This window comes from Crocodylus porosus, unplaced genomic scaffold (assembly GCF_001723895.1).
Source record: "Crocodylus porosus isolate Cpor-Errol unplaced genomic scaffold, CroPor_comp1, whole genome shotgun sequence".
Lineage (NCBI taxonomy): Eukaryota > Metazoa > Chordata > Crocodylia > Crocodylidae > Crocodylus > Crocodylus porosus.
The window spans coordinates 211,626,480-211,649,325 of record NW_017728886.1 but is presented as its reverse complement, the minus strand read 5'-3'; the positions used below and the strand labels follow the sequence as shown (position 1 = coordinate 211,649,325).

General features: G+C 41.2%; 1 protein-coding gene across 4 annotated transcripts in view; it reads right to left on the bottom strand.

Moving 5' to 3' along the window:
- CUNH8orf34 (chromosome unknown C8orf34 homolog) overlaps positions 1-22,846 on the bottom strand; it is a 289,852-nt gene that overhangs the window by 233,475 nt on the left and 33,531 nt on the right. For 3 of the 4 annotated variants that reach the window (XM_019548957.1, XM_019548949.1, XM_019548967.1), the window contains exons 2-3: positions 12,935-13,082; positions 10,657-10,788 (exon numbers count right to left, since the gene is read on the bottom strand). In XM_019548957.1, the coding sequence (XP_019404502.1) occupies positions 10,657-10,788; positions 12,935-13,082 (280 nt within the window). The remainder of the gene's footprint in view (positions 1-10,656; positions 10,789-12,934; positions 13,083-22,846) is intronic. The other variant, XM_019548976.1, reaches the window with a different exon arrangement.

Here is a 22,846-nt window from a genome sequence, read left to right as displayed (position 1 = left end):
CTTTAAGAGGAGGTTAGATGAACACCTTGCTGGGGTCGTTTGACCCCAGTACCTTTTCCTGCCATGGCAGGGGGTCGGAGAAGGTGATCTGCTCAGGTCCCTTCTGACCCCACCAACCATGAAACTATAAAACCTATAACAGCTCATGCCCTGCCCTCTATGGCAAGGAAGAAAAGTTATTCTTCCTTCTTTTTTTTTTAATAGCAGACTTCCAAATATTTGAAAACTACTCTCACATTCCCTCCATCATCTCCTTTCCTCCAAACCAAACCTACCTAAGCTCTTTCCATCTTTTATCATATAGCTTGCATTCCATTTCCTTACTATCTTCACTACTCACCTCTGGGTCTTCTCCAGTTTCTCTACATATTTTTAAAAAATGCAGAGCCCAGAATTGCACACACTATTCCAGCTGAAGCCTAACCAGGTGCAAGCCTAAAATTCATGGACCAAATTTAGGTGGGCATAATAAAAAAGGCTTCTATCTGGAAAGCTTTCACTTCCTTCCACTGAAATGTAAACAAAGTAGAGCAGAAAATTCAGAAGATATAAAAAGTATTTTCAGAATGAAAATAAATTGCATAAGCAAAAAAAATTACAGGGAGTAGAACAGGGAATGAAAGTGTACAAGAACAGACAGAATAAGAAGAGAAGGTTTAGAGATGTAGCAGGAGCGGGAATGGTGGGGAAGGACTTGAAAAGAGAGGCAACAGTAAGAGGGAGAAGAACTGGGAAGCTTGGGGGTTAAGCAAAGTGACACAGGATAAATTGAGCATTTGGGGTGGGGGGTTTGGGGGATTCTCAAACATTGCCCCTGGGGGTTGGGAAATGAAAACCCTCACTGAGATAAATGGAGCAGCTGACAAATCAATTATTGTTTCAGGCTGTATCATGGGTGTTCCTGTTCAACTGAAAACAGACACACAGTTAACTGGACACTTCATACCTTTTTCTGAAAAAAAACACTTTTTTAAAAAAACAGGTGGAGTATTTTAATTGCTGTAAAAAATCCATATATTTGCCCAGGCTGTACCAAAATTTGCTGGGCTTCATGGGCCCCGTCCACATATGCCACCACTAGTTGTCCCCAGGGAAGACCTGTTCCATGTGCTCTCTGGCATGTGGCAGGTTATTCCAGAGGGAGAAGGGGAGGCTAGGGCCAGCACTGTGGTCCTGGAGAACTCCTGGAGCTGCAGCAGTGGCTATCCTGCTGCTCGGAGCCTAGCTGGCAGTTGAAGCATGGCTCTGGCTGGCCAGGCTCCAGTTTTGAGTGGTGTGTGCTGCCCCCACATGTGCTGCTCCAGTTTTTGGGGCGGGTTTTGAAGGGGTTTTTTGACCCCTGGGGATATCCAGGGGTCAAAAAAAGGTCAAAAAAACAAAAACAACCACATGCTGCTTCCTTGCAACATGGAGAACAGCTGAATGTGTGGTATGTGGCACTGTAGATGCGTCTGCGGTACCACGTACCGCATGGCTATGCTCATCTGGACACGGCTATGATGGTCAAGTCTGAAATTATTCGAGCCAAAAACACCTGAAACGTAACCCTCTGAATTAAACAACATTTAAGTCAGAATTGAGGGGAACATGAATTAGGAGTCACTTGACATTCATCACCCTAATTCAATATGACAGTTGCCACCCTTCAGGGGAACAATACAGAATACAATGTTCCAAGATTGAATGGAGGATATACGAGGCCCATGCTCAGGATATGGGGGATCCCTGACTCTGATTGAGTTGAGCTCTTCTTCCTGCTCTTCCCCATGAACTGGAGTCTGGAAGATGCAGCTCCTTTTAGAAATGATAGCCCTTCTCTTTGTCCTCCATACATGAGCCAGGACCTTGGTGATCTTGCTATCCTTTGGGGATCTAAGACCTTCTTCCTTCTCCCTGCGTTTCCCTACCTATTGTTATCTCTCAGTTCCATGTTCTTGGGGAACCCTGGCACAAGATGCAGCCTGTCTGACTCACAAAGAATTCCCCCCCCCCAAAACAAAACTGATTAAGATGCAGTGGGAGACGCACCTAAAACCCTCCAGATAAGGGTGACAAGAATGAAACAACTGCCGTAGGTCTCATTTGTATCCGAGATGGAACCAGATGACAATTCATTTACATGGAAGATGAAGAACAAAAAACCCGAAGCAGAAACTGCAGTGAATTCTGGGATCAGAGAAGCAGGGGAGCACTGCACGATGGGGAATCTGTGCTCCAAATGCTAATAAACCCCCATTTACACACACCCAGCTGGGCATTTATCAGACCAGTTCTAATCTGGATTTATAAAGGACTTTTCCCCCCCACACACACACCTTTAAGTGGAAGTAAAGTTTACTAGGCACCTCGGGCCACACATTCCCCGATCCCACTATGGGAGGCCTATTTAAACTTGATTGACTAAAACTCGGTTGCGGGGTTAGGGAATGCTGAGGTGAAGAGACCGAGTCAGAGGGGGTATGGGCAACATTTGAACAATGGCAAAGAGTTCATCACAGCGTCCAGCCCATTGGAGCCCTGACCACAAGTGTTTTCATACTTTTCCGGGGTTGACTGGTGGAAGTCCTCCCCACCAAAGGTTATGAACACTCCAATAATTGTCTTAAGTCTGTTAAAAGACTATAGTAAGATCTGGAAAAGTCATGTTAAGCTGAGGCTTGTTCACAACAAGTAAAAATCCAAAACCCTGATGCTGCAAGCTATCATTGTTTCTGAAGAAATCATGAGATATCCCATCAAGTATATCTGCTATCCACAGGAATTTCAAGCTGGCTCCTAAGTGTCTGGTTACTCCTTAACCTTATGTTTTCCTGAGTATCAGTCAGTTTCTTGAGATGTTCCAAACCAGATAACCCCTTGTCAAGAGAAAAGACAATGATTTACTCTATTAAGAATGCTATGAAGAAGCTAAACTGAGGGTATAAAAATCTGTAAAAAGCAGCAAAGTGGATGTGTGCTTCAAGAGGAGAATTCTCTCTCACACTACTCGCTGTTGTTCTCAGGACACTGGAAGAAATAGATCGTCTCCCTTCAAGGATTGTGCTAAGAATTTTATTTGTCAGCAAACAACCTGAGTGTCTTGCACTGGTGAGATCCCAGCGCTCGCTCTCTCTCTCTCTTTTCTCTCTCTAGGCATAAATTTCTGAATCTGAACTGTATTAGTTAAGTTTAAACTAAGTTTTCCCAAATACTTAGTGAAGCCAGGGTAATACTGTAATTGTGTTTGTTTTTCCTTTGCATGTCTATTACTACTAGTGCCACTATATATTTCAAATACTTAGCAATAAATAACTTTTATAATCAAACTGGTGGTAACTAGGTATATTCTTCTTTCTCTACTTCTTCCCCACTTGCTCTGCAGCAACGCTTCTTTTACCTAAACTAAAGACCCCTGTGAAACCCCAAAATACTGTAGGGTCTGCTCATCAAGAGGCTAAAGACTGGAACATGCTGAGTTTAAAATACATAAAGGGATCAGCTTGTACAGGCTGATTGACCCAGTTTGACTCAGACATGCCCTGATGAACTGAATGCTGGCCCATGAAGTTGTCAGCTATACACCCAGCTGGATTCAGAAGTATTCTGTTTACCTGTGTGTTTGTGTCTGACTGCAGTTTATTTTTCTCTGATGAACTGATTCTTGGCATATGAGGGTATCAGCCTGTTCATGCTGATCAACCCAGCCGGGTCAGGCGTGTCACGTTAATCTGTGTGTGTTTGTGGAGGAACCCAGCCCCATTGAAACTACAAGATAGCTCCACTGGGGGTGAAGACTTACAGAAGGGAGATATACAGCTTCGTATAGAAACACAAGTAACACATAGATAGAATTACCAAGACCCCAAAAACATGTCCCTAGTAAGTGAGCATACCCCAAAGTGATAGGCAAATCTAGTAACACTATAAATACTTTAGATTTTCCCCCATTTTAAATACACCCTAAAACCACCTCTACATCAGCACAAAGAGAACCAGCATAGAGGACTCCTCTGCCACATGCAAAAGAAACAGATATAAACGTTCCATTACTAGTACAATCCAAATATACCATAGAATCGTGTTTGGATGGGGAGGCCCTGTATCCCTAGTGTAGTCTTAGTCCCTCTTTCACCAAATTTGAGCCAAGATCTAGGGCAGGTACCTGAAAGTAGCCCAATTTTAAATAACTGAGCACCAAGAAATATAACACACACAGTCTCCTTGAGAAGCAGGAGGAGAACTGGCCACAGTTAGGGTCCAGCATGAAGCATGACTAACAGGTAGGTCCGGGGCCCTAGCTGGAGAAGCATGGGCAAAGCTATTATAAGTAGGAGTTTTTCCTGAGGTTTGGGAACCTAGTGGTACCTCTGGTGCTGGTTTGTCCCTTCTGCAGGGAATTTTAGCCATTAGTTTTTCTATTTACAGATCCATTAGACTTGCCCCCATCCTAAACTCACCCTAAAACTGCTTTCACTTTGGCACACAAAAAACTGGCATGAATAAGGAGTCTGTCACATGAAGAGGAAACAGATGTCAATACTCCATTGCTTGGACAATAAAACAAATGCTGATCAACGCCCGTCATCCTTTAAAAAAATGTAGGATTTGCTCCTTAGAATCCCAAACCACTGCCCTTGTTCAGCCATCTGTGTCATTTTCTACATTTGCTATAATTATTTACTCTCAATCCAAAATGAGAAATTTGTGAAATTTCCTTCAGAAAACAAGCTGTTTTGTTCCTCCAAGGACTTTGAGCCATTCTGGTAAAATTGTATCCCTACTGAAATTAGATAATTTTACCCTTGATTTCAATCTTCTTATCTTCTGGGGCCAGAATGTCAATCCTCTTGTTTAAAAAGGAACGGTGGTAAATATTCTACAGCAGGGGTGGGCAAAGTCCAGCCCACGAGCCAGATCCAGCTGGCAGTGGACTCCATTTTCCAGCAGCCCTGCCCATGTGGCTGGGGCCAGTTTCCATGGAGACCCCATCAGCAGCTGTGCTGTGATAGTGTAGAGCCAGGGTTTACATGGAGAATGGCCCCAGCAGCATTGGCAGGCAGCAGAGGCACCAGCTGGAATCTTGCAGCACTGATAACATGGTCCAGAGCCAGGGCAGAGCTAAAAACTACAACCTCCATGCCCCAGACAGGGATGTGAAAGCAGCGGATCACAGCTCTGCCCCAGCTCCAGACCATGCCATCACTACTAAAGAGTCAGGAAGAGCCATGATCCACTGCCTGCATGACCCTGGCCGGGGCAAGCAGGCTTCAGATTGCAGTTCTGCCCTGCCTCTGGATCACGCTGGTACTGCCATAAGTTCCCAGCCAGGCTCCGGAGCACCTCCACACCCTACTGCATGCCCTGCCAGCGCTGCTGAGGCCAGTCTCCATGGAAACCCTGGCCTCATGCTATCAAAGCAGGGCTACTGGTGGAATCTTCATGAAAACTGGCCCCAAACACACCAGCAGGGGCTGCTGGGAAATGGAGTCCAGCTGCCAGCCAGATCCACCATTTTGTCCTCTCCTGTTCTACAGCAACTTGCTATATATATTTAGTGTGTGAATCTGTCCAATCTGCTGTACCTGAAATTATTTAAGGGTAAGTATGACCTGGGTTTAAGTCAATCTAAATGCCCAATTGTGCAGATATTTGGAGGGCTTAAATTGTCCAAAAATTTCCCGTAGGAGGTGCACTTAGAACAAGATTGGGCTAATCTGATCTAAGAAAGTGTTCACCTGAGCTCATAAAGACTGCACATACTAGAGAAGCCCTGTGGCTAGGAAAGACCAGCCACGTACCCCAGTGGTACGGCTGTGCTCTTCCCACTCCCCACCCCACCCCCAATCCAGACCCAACTGGGCTCTTTTTAGCTCATTGAAGCCCCTGCCCCAACTGGGCAACCCAACAACCCCCCTCCAGTCCCACCTGCCTCACCCCACCCCAGGTTACTTCTACTGGGTGCCCCATGCAGCTCCCAGGAACAGCAAATGGCTACACACCCTGCTTTCAAAAATATAGTAAACAAGCTATTTGAATGTAGACCAGGTGCAGTGAATGGCTGTGTGAACCCTAAAAGGTTTGGTTCTTACAAATAAAAGTCTCAATGAGTTGAAAGATTTAAAGAATTAAAATATAATTGTTAAATTTATTTTTGGGAGGATAAACACTGTGCAAAATTCTTCAGGCGACATCAGATTCTGTCATCTAAGTTTCTGAGACAAAATGATATACTACCAGGATTTCTTAAAACTGAGGTAACGAGAAAAAACTACCATCACTAAGAAGGTGGGGAATAAAATCAAAGATTAGATATTGCAGAAGGCATACAGTTGGTATAGTAGCTTTCAGTAGCCTTGTGCCTCAAATCTCCTGCAAAAATCATTTTTGAAAGAAAGTTACAGAAAGAAGGCTCCTTGTGCAGTTAATCTACTCCTACAGGTTTTATGGCACCTCATTTTAGATGCTGTTTTGAAAGCTCAAATCAGATGGAATTGCACAGCTTCAAATCTCAGTGGTGTTCTTCTGTTATTAAAATGGAAAAAATGGTTAAGATACAAATGGAGAACCTGGACTTTACAATCCATAATTTTGAGTCCACATCATCGCTTCTACTGTGACACACCATCCCACACTGAAATTTTTAGGCCCCTGAAATATTTCAGGCAGCAAGAAATAGGAATTCAGCACAGATATTGCAGTGCAGTCAACAGATGGACAAATTAAAACAAAAATGTGTATTGGCAGGATGTGTTAATGCTCTACCCTTGTGTTAAAAATATTACATCTACAGAACTGCACTGCACTGCACTCAATGAAACTTTTAGAAAGTATTTTTTATGGCTATAATGATTTAAGATGTATACTATGTATCATTATTCTGTGACATGCCTACACTGGGCAAGGAAGAACCTATTATTGCTATTTTAGTTTGTTTCAAGATAGGCAAACTTCTAGTGCTTTTCTTTTCCTCCTCTTTTCTGTGGGACTCTCTCATTTACTGTATTAGTTGATAAATATATGATACTCCAGTGGGGAAGATTAGACCACTGGCAGGGTAATAATTGCAAAATCTTAAGTCTCACTTATGGAAAGCATGCCTAAGAGGATATAAGATTCACTGTAATGCACATATCCTGTTTATAAGCCTGAATATCTACAGTTTTCAATTGTATTCAGTAGGTGCAAAGTTATTTTCCTATATACATGTGCCTCAGTTTGGACTTGCAATTGCAAGGTAGCACATCTGGAATTTCATGTACACAGCCATGAAAAAAAAATTCAGAGGTTGCCCAGGAACCACTACAGTAGACCCATGCAAGTCAGCAGCGATCCAACCTAGCTTCAGATCCGGCCACTTCAGATGGCCACAATCTGATCTGGAGCTCTGGACTGGGTTTCTGCCTTGATCCAGCTGAAGCAGCTTCGAAGCTTCAGAGCCACCTCGTAAATCCAGCCATAGGGTATAAGGGGGAAATCAAAGAAATAGCTATAACTTTGTTATTTTTTGTCCAATTTGGATGAAACTTTCAGGAATCGTAGCCTCTGCTGACAGCATGAAGCCTTCCAAGTTTCAAGGAGATCAGTGCATGGGTTTGCGGGGAACTGTACCTCAAATTCTTGAAAGCCAAACTCATGTCACAGCTGTGTGTTACAACACGGAGGGGTCAAAACTGCAGGGCTGGTAGCTCTTACTGAGGCTGGGTGGAAGTTTTGACCCCCTGTATTGTAACACATAGACATGACAGGAGTTTTGCTTTCAAGAATTTGGGGTGCTGTTGCCCCCAAGCCCCTGCATCAATCTTCTTGAAACATGGCAGACTTCATCCTCTCTGCAGAGTCTACCATCCCTGAAAATGTCATCCAAATCAGACAAAAAACAACAAAGTTATAGATACTTTATTGTTTCCACATTCTGATCTCCAAGGCAGCTCCGAAGCACTCTGGAAGCTCTGAACCCCTTTGGGAAGCCTAACGAGGCCAGCGCTTCGACCCAGATGTGCCACTTCGGACCCCGAAGTGTCCGAAGCTTCTCCGGATCTGAAGCTCTGTCCAGAGCCTCGCACAGCCCTAATCTACAGAAGATCTACATGCGTGTCCGATTTTGACAACTTCCTGGGTTCTGCCAGCCTGATATGTTCCTGAGTTATGTGGCAGTATGGAGCCAAGTCAACCCGGACATCCTTAGTGCTAAATGTCAGAACATGACCCATGATTTCTTCTGACACCTACAGTGTGAGTGGGAGCATAAAGCAGTCTATATTAAAGTACACTTCTGCTCTTATAGAATATATAACTATCTGGGATGTTTTTTCTTTGTATACCACCTCTTTGCATGTTATCTTCCCACCAACATGACAGTAGGGCTCAAAGAAATAATTTTATGTATGTATTTACATCAGATTTCCTTAATTGTGACCTAGGGTGTGGGCAGACAAACTGTTTACTACATAATAAAAGTGGCTTGGTGAATTGCTATTTGTCAACTTCTCTGAGGTAGCTGCCTGTGTGCAAACTCTTGCCCTGAAACAGAAGAAAGTTAAATACTGTATTTTTTTTCTCACAGAACATGCATAAAATAAAATATGCACCTTGGTTTTTAAAGGCAGAATGAAGAAATAAGATCTTTTCTTGAGATCCTTTCAAAGAGGCAGGTGGGAGACAGAGATAGGAGGGAGAAGAGAAAACGTCCACAGCCAACAGCTAGAGACCTCTGCATGCAGCATACACAGCCTTTCCCTTTCCTCTAGCAGAGATTTAACGTTACCATATTTCCTTAATTATAATATGCACCCCAATTTCCAGCACCTGCATTTTGTGTATGCAAGAAATATGTCATTATCAGCAGGGATCCTGGTTTTCTCTGATAAAAAAATCCCCAATTTTTGGATTTAAAAAAGCAGCCCCAAATCCACATTTTTCATGATTAAAATGAAACACCACTGTGTGTGTGTGTGTGTGTGTGTGTGTGTGTGTGTGCGCGCGCGCGCGTGTGTGTGTGTGTGTGGAATATATATATGTGTGTTTCATTTTAATCATGAAAAATGTGGATTTTGGTGTTACTCTTTCTAATCCAAAAATTGGGGATTTATTTATTTATTTATTTATTTTAACCACAGAAAACCAGGATCCCTGATTGTTAGCTATCTCAGAGTGGACAGAGCAAAATCCCCAACACGGGGGCTATAGCTGTCACTCTTCAATAACTTTTTTGCTCAGACCCCAGAGCAAGGAGCACAGAAATCCTTCAAATGCAATATTAATTATATTTTTTTAATCTTAAATTCTTCAAAATGATTTATGAAGCATCAGCTTACTTGCATTAAAACACAATAAAACCTACACTCAGAATTAAAATTGTTACTATTTGATGCTTTACATGTAGGCACAAGTGCTAGTCTGCCTAATTGTTATTTTTTACCACTGTTTTTACTACCGCACTTGACAAATCACTATCAATATTCCTTCAATCATTCAATTTAGCTTCTGCCTTCCTTTTAACAGATATTTTAGCTAAAACCTATTGCACTTTTCATGCCTAAATAGCAATTTCCCAACTGCGTAAGTGTTGCTTTTGGCAGTTAGTCGGTTTCAAATTGTATTGAGTACAGTGTGAGCAATCAAGCAGCCCCACACCCACTGAGCATGCTCAGTAGGGCTGCATTTTCCCCAGGCAGATAGATGGCACTATACACTTACCCAAGTATATGTGTAAGGTAAGCTCTAAAAGTGCAGCTGGGCAAAAAATACAGGACTAGCAGTTGGGCAGGGGCTAATGACTTTAAAACTGGTCCACTGCAGTTGCGTTTAATATTTGTTAAATAAAATGAAGGGAGACGAGTAGAAAAATTTCTACCCCATTTGGAACAAGGGTTCAGGCTAGAACACAGGGGAATCCAGAGTAGCATCTATTTCACTGAGCCACATAACCTCTGGCTTATCCCTTCCTCCTCAAGAGAAGGGCTGGAGAAATGGCTGATAGTGCCTAACCTGTGGAATGATGGTTCAAGTACAGTCCCGGAAAGGAAGAGATGAAGGTTCAAAGCTCCACTCTGGGTGAAAGGGGCACAGAATTTGGGTTTCCAGCTTCCGGGACTAGTCTATGGAGGTAAAACATGGGAGGGATTTCCTCCTTTGCCCCAGGAGGTAGGCATGTAGAATGAAATAGAATCTAAAACTGTGTGAGTGTCAAAAACAACACTTACACAGCTGAGTAACTGCCATTTAGGCAAGCAAACTGAAATAAGATTTAGTCCATACACTCCACCAGCAATCAAAACAACATTCCTATTCTCCTAACACTGCTTCTGTAAATAAAACCAGTGAGTTCCCAGTGACCTTTTATACTGATTGATCCCACTGAAGAATCTGTTACAGTTAAAGGTGTAGGAAGTAGGTTTGGTGCATACATGTAGAAAACCATAATATTAATCAAAATTCACATTTAAACCTGAGAAAGGTAACGATACCCAAACTTAGATTTTGCTAAATTAATCATATTTTCATATTTAATAGCAAGTTATTGCTAACACTCCATATTGTGTTTAAAACAAAGCAAGATGTATATATGGTTATTTCAATTTAAAGGGATGACCCTATTTTGCATTTTGTTTCAGAACAGTATCATATGCTGCATATTTTGATGGTGCTTTGATTAAAAATACATTAAATCTTCCTTACATGACTTGGATTCTGGTGAGGGTGGAGAAATGTTGGAAACAGCAAGGTCACTCTTGGACTTTTTAGGCTTCTTTGCATTAACCTGCCAAGGTTTATCATAACTTCTGAAATCTCTTCTTGTTCCTTTGTTTTCTGTTTGAAAGCAATACAATGAGAGGATTACATTTGCCTAGCTATTTTTCAAGATAACAGTAAAATCAGGCAACAATATACCTAGTTTATCCAGACAAACCAAAGTACCAATGGAAGAACACAGATAAAGTCAAGTTCTTTCCTTGCTAAACAATATCAGCACAAGACTATAGAAACTACTGCTTGTTTCTCTTCACATTTTCCTTGGGAAATTTATGAACATGCCCTTGATTAAAAATACAGCAGCCAATTGTTAGTACTGTAAAAGAAGTTAAGGTCAATACAAAACCAAAATCACAGCAAACACTACCTTCCTGTTGAAGTTAGAATTTCTATTTTAAAGTTAGAGCACAAGCTATTTCACTTTTTCTCCCTTTATTCTGAAAATCTCAAAACAAATTCCTTACACAAGGATCCACATGGCTACTTCCCGTGAAATGTTAATGGAAATCACATTAAAATATGCATTATTACAAATGTGCATTATTACAGCCTAGCTCTAACCTAAACTAGTACATATTATTATTTCTACTTATGCTACAGTTCTTACCATTTACATATTTCATGTTACATTGTGACCCCTTTCGACTTGAACACAGAACCAATACTTGAGATCTTGGTGGGTTTTTTTTACTAGGACGAGAACTAAATGATGGAGCCAGGGATTTTACGTAATCCCAGTCCCATAAGAATGTACATAGAGTTATTTTTCCACAAATATAGTAGGAATCTAAGAACAGGAGACAGCGCCTTTGTTCACAAGCCTCACAAACCAGCTCAGAAGTCCTCATTCTTGGATTTCCTCTCAAAATTGTTATATTTGGCTGTTTGTGCTCTCAGACATATAAATCCTCAGTCACTCACTATTAGGGCTGCGTGAAGCTTCTCTGGCTGTTTCGTTTTGACACTGTTTTGACTCGTTTCAAGCTCAAAACAGCAAAATCGAAACAAAACAAAGGGCTTCAAAACAGCCTCAGAATGAACGAGGCCAGTTAAAAAATTCTGAAAGTTTCAAAACATTTTAAGTTGCAAAGCAGCAGTCAGGCGGTGGGAGCCAGGGGAGAGCCAGGGCTGCATTCCGAGTGGCTCCGCAGACCCATGTGGCTCAGCCTGGGGTGCAATGCAGCCCTGGCTCTCCCCACCTACCACCATCAGGCTGCACTCCATTTAGCTCCACCAGCCCCATGGAGCTCAGCCCAGTGACAGGAGGTGGGCAGAGCTGGTGCTGCGCTCCGCCTCCCACCACCAACAGAGTTCCACGGGGCTGCAAGCTGCTGGGAGCTAAGCCTAGTGGAGGGAGGCAGAGCACAGCCCTGTCAATGTGCACTGCCTCCCCCCACTGGGTAGCAAGCCGCTAGGTGCTGAACCCGGTGGAGGGAGGTGGTGCGCAGCCCCAGCACTGCATGCCACCTCCCTCCACCGGGCTCAGCGCCCAGCGGCTTGCTGCCCAGTGAGGGGAGGCAGCGCACAGCACTGGATCTGCACACCGCTTCCCTCCACCAGGCTCAGCACCCAGCAGCTCCCAACCCTGTGGAACTGAGCCTGGTGGGGGGAAGTGGGTTCAGCTCCCAGTGCTGGTCCCAGGTAGCAGCATCAACCTCTCACCCGCACCTCTGCCTGCGACCACAAAAGGCTGCTGCTCCTCTAGTTTCATGCTTACCCACTATAGCCTATGGGTGAAACATGAAAACAGCGTCAAAACAGCTAAACTGTTTCAACAAAATGAAATGGAACAGTGCTTTCAAAATGAAACTAAACTCAAAACAAAACACTGTTCCATCAAAACAGAAGTCGAAGCAGAATAGTGCTGTTTCACACAGCCCTACTCACTATACAGTTTCCTGTGTACTCAGAAGTTATTCTTCAACGCAACAAAGACAATAGAAAAGTGAAATTTTGGAAACTAAAACTCTTTCCCTTGCCCACAAAAAAATATTCCTCGATAAGAGGAATATCTGACCTTCTATGCCATATGCATAGAATGCATAGAAACCCTTTAATGGTACATAAAATAAATATAATCACTTATGAAAATATTAGTTTTTCTTCATCTTAAAAATTTTTCCTTGTTTTTGCATCATGTGTCTCAACAAATTACAGGAGACTAGCCCATTCCAACATTTATTTCAAACCATCCCATGCTTACCTGATGTTTCACTTTCTGCCCAGAGAGCAGCAGATCCTGACAGTGTTCTCTGAAGCTGACTGCGGTTTCCCTGTTTAGACTGAAGATGGTCAATGAGAAATGGGATTGGCTGGTCAGGTGTTTCTGTTATCAGCTTGGTCATCAATTCCTTAAATAGATTTTAAAAAATGCAATTCAGTTTAATATAATAATTTATACCAAGCACTATACTGACAAACAAAAGAATATCAATAACTGTAATTAACCGAGCCAAAACATGTCTTCAGTTTTTGTGAAGAGGGTTTAAATTGTCTGTAATTTCAAATTATTAAGCTGTGAAAACCTGCATGTATGCAGAACTTCTCTTATGCAATATGTCTTCCAGACTCTGCAGACATTATGGAACCACACAATCTTATATACTCAAATAAGCAGTATTTCAGGAGGGCACACTTCCTGATCCTGATCCCTTTCCACCATGACAAATGGAGAGGAATTTCACTGAAGTCAGTGAAATCCAGAATTAGGCCTAGAAACTCAGAAGATCATCTTATAGATATTGCTGTATAAATGATTTTCATGGGCAATGAATATGACTGTACACCAGAGTTGTGCTTGCTTTCACTGTAGATAGTTTGAAAAAAGTTTGCAGTCACAAACAGTTGCAGTTATGGTACAATATTTTATGAGAGGTTATAAACTGTCTGAAGCCAAATGACACAGAGCTTTGAAGTAGTCTAGTCCCAATCATACGGAGTCTCCCTAGAAAATGCAATGGTATAAGTCCCATTAGCTATCCTTTAACAAACTAACATTATAAAAAGCATACAACTCGCAAAATAGATTATGAATAAAGGCAAAAATATATAGATATGTGAGATGCTGGATACCCTGACTTCCCACCTAAAGCAACCTATTTTCTTGCCAGTCACATACACAATTGTTTATTTAAGATTCAGGTGAATAAATGGTACAGTATATTTTAACTCTGTTGGAAGAATGTAAAATGAATGTTGCATGATCAGTATGTCAGTCAAGACAAATTAGTAACTTTATTTTATCACATAATCCAGGAAACAGACATAAATATTTTGCACAGTTTATTTTACTGTCTATTTTTGAATTGCTGGTTAAGCAAACCAAACTCAAAACCAATAAATATACCAAAAAAATTGTGAAGTAGCTATGCTTATACAGGTCTAATATAACTGACATAAACCCAAGGAAGTGAAAAGTTAAATTAGCAAAAAGTTTATATCATCTCCTGATCCACCCAAAGAACATGCCTTGCCACACACTATATGGTACAGACTGCACACCACAACTTTAAATTCATCCCTACTTCAGTCCTCCTCTACAGGCTGCTCATCAGATATTTCCTCCAATATTAATAGAAGCTGATGTCTGATGTTGAGTTGTTTTCAGAGAAGATAGTTTGGTAAAGGAGTATGTGGAGAAAGACAGAGCTAACTACTGATTGTGAGGTCCCTTTTCTATTTCCAAAGTGGTGTAAAGGATTATGTATAATAGAAAATAAGGTATATATAAACCTCCAAATGGAGAGTAAGAACTTTATCTTAAGAAGCCAAGATGGAAAATATATCTGGTTTCCGGGTTTAACATTGTTTTTTAAAAAAGCTATGATAAGTCAAAATACATTTCTCAACAAGAGCACCTCCTAATTGAGCACCAGTCACAAAAGGAACAAAAGGAATTTAACCCACAAAGATTCTACCAAGAAAGTCTCCCACTCATGTGAACAAGCACATATGTTTCATGTCATATGGAAGAAAGCCATTCTACAGAACAGGAATATGATGTTAGGAATTTTATATCCAGAAGGCTGTCAACTACTTGGAGTAACCCATCTATTGTTGCTTGGCAACATCTTATCAACTACCACAGTATTCTTCAACAGGCTGAAGTGCAGAAACTGTGTCAGGAAAGGATTTATCTCATGCTTATCATGGACAAAGCAAAGAAAGGAATTCAACAGGGGGGCACTTTAGCAAAAAATCATGCCATTATGTAGCAAAAAGATTATGATTTGTATCATTTCTCAAAACAATCTGTAGTGAAGAATAAGCAGGACTTTTCTCCATGTCAGGTTAATCTAAATAGGATGGTCTAAGTTGATACAAGGTCCCCAATATTGCTCATTTTTGAAGAAACAGATAAGAAAAGTTAACAATTTGCTATAAAAACTAATGTAGTACTGAAAAATGATACTCAAGAAATAAAATTATAAAATGCCTACATGTCTATATAGAATGGATTGAGTAAAAGGAATATCAGTAAAACATCAGACAGTTAAAAATGTTCCATAATTTTCTCAGGTATGTCATATTCTGTATATTTTCTGGAATAATTTTCAGAATCCTAGGCAAGGGGCTAATACACTAGTTTATGCCCTGAAAAAATATCTTACGATATCTTACGTGATATGCAGACATATGTTGGCCCCACTTTCATTCTGTAAGAACCTGTAAAAAAAAAAATTTATACAACAGAAATGGGATATTTTCATCTATGTGGGTGGACAATGGGCTGTGCCAGTATAAAGTGATCCTAATACTAGGAAAGCAGGACTAGAAAGGACCTTATAAGGTCATATAAGCTAGGAACAGTTATTCAAAAAGCCTCCAGCTGAATTGACTCAATGTTTGCAGGTTAGTCTAACCTGGCTAAACCATTTTGTAACTGTGTAGCCATCCCCTCTGAACTGAAAAAATGCAGGCACATGCCACATGCATCGGCTCAGGCTAGAAGCCGGGGGGTGCTAGAGCAGCTCTCCCTTCCCCTCCACAATGCTAAGCTGAGTGGGGCATGTCCATGTCCTAGCAGGACACTCTGATTAGTGAAGAGTTCCCCACCTTCTGACCAGCCCAGCAGGGAACTGATAACACAGTGTTTATCACCCTGTGTTAAGAAAACAACAGAGGGACATTACCAGCTACCTGCCTTTGTCCTATCTGCCACAGCACAGACCTATGGTCTGCTAGCTAATGCTGTGTGTTGACAGAATCCCTGCTTAGAGGAGAGGGAGGGGAGCAGGGGGAAGCCAGGGAGATGCCTGCAGTCTGCTGGAGCTGTAGCCAGGGAGCAGAGAGGAGGAGCCAGCCCTGCTGTGGAGAAGAGAGTCCCACCCAGCTTAGAGAGCATACCAGGATGCTGGGGGAGTCTGACTGAAGTTAGACCAGTAAGGGGTCTGAGACAGACATTGCATAAACTGGTTTGACCCAGATCAGTTAAGGCTGATACTACATTCAACCAGGTTTGTCTCAAACCAGTTTCTGCCATTTTCCAACTAGTTTATCTGCACTGGACATCTGTTGTATTACAGATTTAAACCAGTTTCTGATCCTTTAAACAGGTTTATGTGTAATGTCTGTCCCTAGCCCAAGTGTGGCCCCCTACTCACAGTGACACCATCCCAGCCTAAGTACTGTCTAACCTGCTTTTAAAAATCTCCAAGGATGGAGATTCCACAAAGTCACTAGATGGCCCATTCCAATGCTTAGCCATCCTCATAAGATAGGTAAAGACATTCAGGGAAGTTAGTAGGAGGTTAGATTGCATTAAAAATGGCCATGCAATCTAACTTAGTTCACCCAGGTGCAGACCTTTACACTTAGATTGACATAACTAAGGATCTAAGTGTGAACAGTACAAAAGTTTGGGTAGAGTTGTCTAAAAATGGCTTGCCCAATCTAAGTTAACTGTACCTCCAATGTAGTCTAACTTAGATCAGGTCCAAATGAACTTCTGTACAGCTCCCAGCACAGCCCCAAGGCTGAGAAAGCCCAGCCACAAGCCACAACCCCAGGGCTTATTTTTAGCCCCCTGAACCCTCACCCTTCCCCCAGATGGACAACCATCCCCACCATGGACCAGCCAATACCACCTCACAAACTTGCCAACCCCCCCCATCCCACAAGCTGCTCCCAGTGCCAGAAGCTGACTGAAGTAACTTGGTGTAGCGGGAGGGTATGTTCACCAGGGGGGTGTTCTATTAACTATACAGTACAGTCTTAAATTCTAATCTCCCTATGACTATCCAGAGGCAGATAAAGTTCTTTGGGTAAATGTAATATCTTTTACTAGACCAACTAAATAGTTGGAAAAACTGTTCTTTGCTAGTTTTTGGGCACAAACACCCTTCTTCAGGTATAGAGAGAGTCTGCTAGTGAACTGTGTGCTCTCCTGGGTAGAATGCATTTAATAAAAATGGAGCAGCCTTCACGGTCCATTAATCAAAGGCTCAATTACAACAAAGTTCTAATTAGTTATGTCTAAATGCACCTATTGGGCTATTAAGTTAATTAAGAGACAGACACTCTATCCTGCTTTGTAATTGATAACAGTAACTACAGAACAATCACAGGTTTTGTTTTTCACCTTCTACAGACTCTGGTGCACCATGCAGAGATTTTGGATCCATGGTGCTGTCATTTCATGATCTAACTTACCTCCTAAACCTCAAAGGATAAAATACCCTTCTTGTGTGTGGCTTCAACAGCTGGCATTAAGTATATGAATAAAACCAAATAGAATTTGACATCAGGGAAGGAATGGAAATCCCTATAATTACTCCCAAATCCCTGACATACTCCATTAGCCTCTAAAGTATACCAGTTATTACATATCTTTATGATACAAATGAACTTCAACAGCCATAAGCATAATAATAATCTAAGATAAGAGCAACCTTATACTACAACTTTCAATAAATCTGAATCAAGCATTTTCAGGTGATGTTCTTAGCCAACATCTCATGAGACTCTTGGACAAACCACTAGCAGGAGGATGAGATTATAATGTGAAATGCTATAGCATTTTCTGCCCTTATTCAAGAATCTCTGAAAACTATCCACTTGTGGGGCATATCAAGCTGGTGCCTCCACTTAGGAATTAGAGCATCTAAAATTAAGCACCTGGGCTCAAGAAAACACTCCAAACTGACAGAGTACCTACCAGGGTACCTACAAACCATATAGAGTCAATGGAGTGACTCAGAATGATCCAAATAGATACCTAGAACCAGCTTTTTCTATTGCCTAAGTACACCTCTCCTTCCAGGGTTATTTCTGGTTAAGGTAGCAAATAATTCCCTCTAATAGATGGAACCCCAAACCCTTGGGCCAGGTACAGACATTACACTTTTACCATTATAAGTGATTGGAAACTGGTCTATACCCATAACAGAAGTTCAGCCTACAAAACCTGTCTACACACAGAACAGAAGTTCAGTACACATAGGCTAGTTTTAAAATGGCAGATTTGCCTACCCCACCAAAGGACAACTGTGTATTCTCTTCACTCCCAATCTAAGCTACGCTACTTACAAAAAACCACATAACTTAGATCAACTCCACCTTAGGTTTTTGAATTCTATACCTAGCCCTTGGAATGCAGAGACAGAACTGTTGTTAAAATGAAGCAGCAGTGCAAGAGAACAGGCTGGCATGGGTGAAAGAGGCACTTCATCTTAGTTTAATGATTAATATGGTTTTGCTTCTTGGAACAGCTTCGAGACACTTCTTCTATTAAGGAGTTTTCAAAAGAAATCAAAATACTTTGATCTCAATTCTCCAGTGCCTGATTTTATTTGATCATTCTCACTTACATAAATGACATTTCATTCTTTTTTGATGTAGTATTTTACATCCACTTTTTACAGGGTGTAAAGGACCACACAAGGTATAAGAAAGAGTAGTGAATTACGTCTGTAATGCAGTCAATAGCTAAAATCAAAATAGAGAGGAAAAATAAGTTTAAAAAGAAAAACTAGAAGGCAGTTTTAGCTATTAAATACATCTCTTGTAGTACTCCCTTAATTCATGCAGTAGTAGCATTAAATTGGCAGGGGAGGGAGAAGAATACATCTCAGCATGCTGACGTATTTCACTAAAATAAATGCACGCTGATTTGAAATGTGAACACATAGGCAAAACCATCATGACTCTTCATGAGAAATATATTTTGTAGCAATCAAACAAGCATAAGTCTTTTTTCATAAAATAGGGTGTATACCCCCTTGAGCAACCCAGAACTAAAAGAAGAAACCAATGTTTTAAAACTACCATATTCAAAAAAACCTTGCCATAAATGTTAAGTCTGCATGGTATTAAGATCATTATTTGACACCCAACTCCATAGGAATTAAATTATTCAATAAAATTATTCAACACAAAACAAATTTCTCTATAAATAGGATTCAATTCTTGCACTGCATTATCCTGCCCGGGTTAAGAGAGGAATATGAAAACAGTAGGAACAAACCTCAAAATGATTAATGATTCATTCAATGTAAGTGTTCACAAAAAGCATTCAGATGCTTATCTGGAATTTATTAAGATACCCTTGGGCAAACTTTTCCCACAGCACTGTTCCTTTCTTCCATTTCAGCCCTAACTGAAGGAAATTCATAGCTGCTCAACTCAGGGAAACCTATAGGTGCCATACAACTGGCAAACACCATCTATTTTCAGGACCTCAAGTCATCAAACCTAAAAAGTTGTTACAGCTGGTACAGTTAGTGTTACCCCAGAGCTTCTCTAGGTCATTCTAGTCATATCATACCAGGAACAGAACTGATTTAATCAGACCTTAAAATGAGATTGTTGACCTCCTGCTTGTTTTTCTCCCCGACTTCAGTTATAGTGATTTTGGCAAACGGGATTTGAAGAACCCTTCTGACAGAGACATGAATATTTTACATCACTAGTATGTTGAGGAGCCTGACTTCCAAATTATATATAGTCCAGGGCACTAATTCCCAATGGATCCCTGGATATTGCATATTACTGTATAACTGTTACTGATTTCATCCAAATTGATTAAGAGCAACTCCCATCCTTTAACCAACAGGAAAAGGTGCCTCAAACAAGGTAAAATTAATGGATTTCATAAAGAGAGAGAGAGAGAGAAATTAGGGTCCAGTAGATTAGGGTCAGGGTGGGTTAAAAAAAATTGTGCAGATGATTAGGCCTGGTATTTGACATGGGATGTGGGGGGAAAGATGGCTTAATGTCACTTTACCTCTTCCTCAATTCTAGGAGAAGTCAGAGGCTGTGGGAAAAGTTAAAGTACCAGTACCCAGATATCTCCTTTCATCTCTGACACCTCCTATATTGGCACTACTATAAGTAAACTACAACCCATACTTCCCAGGCCAAGCAACAGTGGCCTCAAACATGCCAGGCTGTTCTGCAGAAGCTATTTTCTGAACTGGAAGCAATGTAGCTTTGTTTGCATAGACTAATTAACACTGTATTTTAGCCCATCTGCATCACGGTGCATAAGCAGCTACTCTACTTTTAGTTCAGGAAGAAACCTGTGCTGAGTAGTATAATGTAGTTGAGCAGACTACTACTTGCCATGGTAACATATGCCTACCCTACAAAGTTGTGTCTCTGTATGCAGCAAAAGATGAATTTGGTGGAGCCAGAAAGATCTCATTCAAAAGATTAATTGAAATAATCTTCATTATGATGGAATTCTTCAAATACCATCCACCATTCTGTGCAGTTAAAATTTCCTCATACAAAATTAATTGTATTCAATTAATGTAAATTGAATCAAACTGATAATAAGGACTAAGAGAACAATAGAGATCACCATAATGGATGAGGTCACAGTATTGAACAGAACAGGAATGTACCCTTTGCTTTGCTGTAGGGAGGTTGAAGAGACCACATTTCCTGAATTGCTATTCCTCTCTTGTTGCTTTATAAGGAGGACTTCCTGGGCTCTGATTGCCCAACAATGAGACTTAAGGGAGGCACTTTTTGACATTTTTTGTCTGTACCTTCTATTTTTATCACCCTATCACATATATAGTATTTCAAATATTGTTTCCTAACTTTATTGTACCACTTGTGCATTAATAAATAAATTCATACATCTTTGCTCTCTGGCCTTTTATTAAAAGATATCCTCCAAGAATAAACTTTTAAAATGAGGTTCTCATTTTAGACAAAAGTACTGTCTAAAGGGATAAAAGAGCTAACTGGTATTAAGTTAGTCAAAAAGAACTATTTCATATCAAAAGAACAAAAGATTAAAGACATTGGCCACATTCACATATTCATTTCTAGTGGTGGAAAATTTCCACTGCTAGAAATTATTCCAAAAGAGAGATTGGGACAGAAATTCAGTCTGCAACTGCCCCCTCTCCCCTGTTTCTCGAGTCTTCCAAAGACCAGGGTGATCCTGGTCTGCAAAAAGAATGGGGATCAGCATCTCCTCAAGTCCTCCTGTTCCCAGGGGTAGTGGAGCAGTGGGGCAAAGCTGCCACCCAACTGAGACTCTGATAAGAGAAGCAGGCAGGGGGCTTGTGGCACTCCTCCCTCCATTCAGTAAGTGTGAGCCAAGCAGAAGAGGCAGTGTGAGAGAGGTTAGTAGGGAGCAGCTGGCAGTTGCTCCTCCCCTCCTTTCCCATCTTCTCCAGGTCTACTGGAGGGGTGGGAGCAGCTGAACCCCCATCCTTTTTCCATACCAGGGTGACCCTAGTCTCCAGGGCTAGGGACAGAAATTACACATAAACCAGTATAAGTGATTGGAAAACAGTTCAACTCTATAACACAACAGAAGTTCAGTGCACATAAACCACTTTCAAAATGGCTAAAACCAGTTTAAGATAAACCTGGATGGATATAATATGAAACTTAGCTGATTTAGGTTAAACTGATTTATTGAACTTCTGTCCCACTTACCCTCCAGATTCAAGTTAACTTAGAGCCCCTTAACATCCCAGGATGCTTTGCAACTCCCCAGCAACACAACCCGCCCCCTCTCACAGGATAGGTGTGCTAGCCTTGGGCCAAGCTATGTGCACCAGTCAAGCAGGGAGGCATGCTCTAGCACCCCCCCAGCTCCTGGCCTGGCCAACTGGCTGCATTATTGGAATCAAAAGTGAATGCCTGTTCACTTGCTTATCTGTTCAATCTACACAGCTTAGACTAGCCTATGATGATTGAATCAATTCAACCTCAGGCTTTATGACTTTCTGTAGTTAGTCCAGAATGCTTGAGAACCTTTCCCTGAAGCTTGAATGCTCCTGGACCCTGGAAGAAGTTAAGCTGCAGGCAAGTGCACATGCTTCTGTTCTCCTGAAAGAAATTCTCCCAGGAGCAATTATTTTGATCCCAGAACTACAACTTTTTTATCCAGGATTAATAGTGTGAACATCTGTTCACTTGTGGTTACTACCAGGGGAACAGTGATTCTCCCATTAAAATATAATGCTTGTATGTGGCTATTATATCTCATATATACCAACACTAGCTACAAGATCATTTTTCTCTACAACCTGCATATCACAAATTTTCTTATAAGTATATTCACAGGGGGTGCATCTACATGAGCCACTACAGCACAGTAGCAATAAGCAATAGTTCATTGCTACCACACAGTAGTGTTGCCAGGCATTAACCGTGTGGTGACACCATAGCACAGTACTAATGAGCTACTGTACAGTAGCTTGTTGCTACTACTAAGTAGTGTTGGGCAAAAACCATGTGGTGACAGTACTGTTCAGTAACATCTTTTTTTATGCAAGTACTAAATAACTGTGAAGTAATAATTGCACTGTCCACCACATGTATAGATGTGGTCAGTATTAAGATGGTAAACCTGATCTTTTTTCCTGCTCTTTTCCCTTGCTTTTTTCCTGCCCTTTTCCCCTGCTGATTTATGGTGAGCCCAAACACTGAGAGAATTGGTCTTGCATTGGTCTTGCAGCTGATACACTGCTTCCCTATGGCCAAGTTAGAGATTTAACTGGGCATAAGGCTTAAGACACTGAAGTCAGCAGAAGTGTAATGCTTATTTTAACTAACATCAGCAAAATGACATGTTTGTTTATTTAGTGGAATGTAGGGCTTTAAATGGTTAATCATTTGTCTGATAATTTGACCATTTGTTTAGTTG